At 48.4% G+C, this 1399-nt stretch overlaps 1 protein-coding gene across 1 annotated transcript in view; it reads left to right on the top strand.

Annotated features, from left to right (window-relative positions):
* Positions 1-660: 660 nt before the first annotated feature.
* Positions 661-1399, top strand: part of HAND2 (heart and neural crest derivatives expressed 2) — a 25249-nt gene continuing 24510 nt past the window's right edge. Inside the window, exon 1 of the mRNA XM_009272364.1 lies at positions 661-959. Within this exon, the coding sequence (XP_009270639.1) occupies positions 661-959 (299 nt within the window). The remainder of the gene's footprint in view (positions 960-1399) is intronic.

Raw genomic sequence — 1399 nt, 5'->3', positions numbered from 1 at the left:
GCGAAAAAAATGTAATCGAATCAATAAATGGAAGATTGGCAAAACGCCGGTGCTTTTTAGCGGACTCTAAGCTTGGGGGGAGGGAAAGGGAAAACCAGCCTCGGTAGAGTCGCCACCAAAATTTCTTAATTACAGCGAGCTAGGAAAGTCCTGTTTGGCAGCAGAGCCCAGATAAATCGCCGCCTAACGCGCAACCATTTTGGCAGGGAAATAAGTGACATAAGGCGAGAGGTTTGTTTTGGGTTTCTTTAAGCGAATGATTTGTGCGCGAAAAAAATGTAATCGAATCAATAAATGGAAGATTGGCAAAACGCCGGTGCTTTTTAGCGGACTCTAAGCTTATCTTAGGAAAGGTACTCTGGACTACAGCGGTTTCCAACGCGTTGATCAAACAGAAAAGGCTACAAACCCTGACCGGGCAGTCTGAGTAGTTAAAAGCTGAGGGAGGACACAAGAGCTGCATTTGCTCTAAAACTCGCTTTATAAAACGCATAAACAGCTGCTGAGGGATAGGAGGAAAAAATATATGTAAGATCCTGCTGGGTCCTTTATCTAGAGACCCTCTTTCTCCAAAGCTAATTAAGCAATAATGATGCTAGCTTTGGAGACTGGTGCCCTGATCGATATCTCCTGTATCTTTTATTACTTTTTCTCTGCCTCATGTTTTCCGTTTCCTTCATCATCGGAGATGTTATCGGAGTGACCGTAGTGGCTTGCCACGGAGACTGTCACACTCGCGGTCCAGCCTGCGGTATATTTGAAAGCTCCTACACGAATGAGGAGAGTGCAAAGAAACACAACCCTGTTTGCAAGCCAGTATACCTTTCCGGCCTTGACAATGCCCGCTTCTTCTTCGCATCGGGGAAAATATCGCAGCAAAATAAAACTGGAGAACCGCTGCAGCAGCTCGGTGGATTTCCAGGCTGCGCCCTGCAGACACTGTATCCCGAGCGGCAGGGGTGCGCTGCCTGGCCCCTCCAGGGCTCTGCCTGCAACGTGTGCCCACGGCCCTTCTTAAATTTAAAAATCCGCACTGGAGATACGTTAGTTCCTTGGGATAATACAATATATACGTGTGTGCGTGTGCATATATAGATACAGATATCCATCAGTCATTTTAGTACAAGCATGTGTGTGTACGTATAAGATGTATGGGTATATACATCAGTTCTACATCTGGACTAGTTTTTCACGTTCGTACTCAGTTTACACCCAGACGCGCACGCATATGCGTATATACTTATATAAATGTACGCCTGCGTTTCTGTTCTCTGTGCTCGTCCCCTCGCCGGGTCCAGCTCTGCGCTCCCCGTCCTGCCGAAACGCGGGGCCGGCGCCCAGCTTCGCCTTCGATATTTCCCCGCCGGAGCCAACTCCCCGCCACGGCAGCGGGCTGCTC

The sequence above is a fragment of the Aptenodytes forsteri genome, unplaced genomic scaffold (assembly GCF_000699145.1).
Source record: "Aptenodytes forsteri isolate BGI_AS27 unplaced genomic scaffold, ASM69914v1 Scaffold13, whole genome shotgun sequence".
Lineage (NCBI taxonomy): Eukaryota > Metazoa > Chordata > Aves > Sphenisciformes > Spheniscidae > Aptenodytes > Aptenodytes forsteri.
This window is presented reverse-complemented; position numbering and strand designations above follow the sequence as displayed.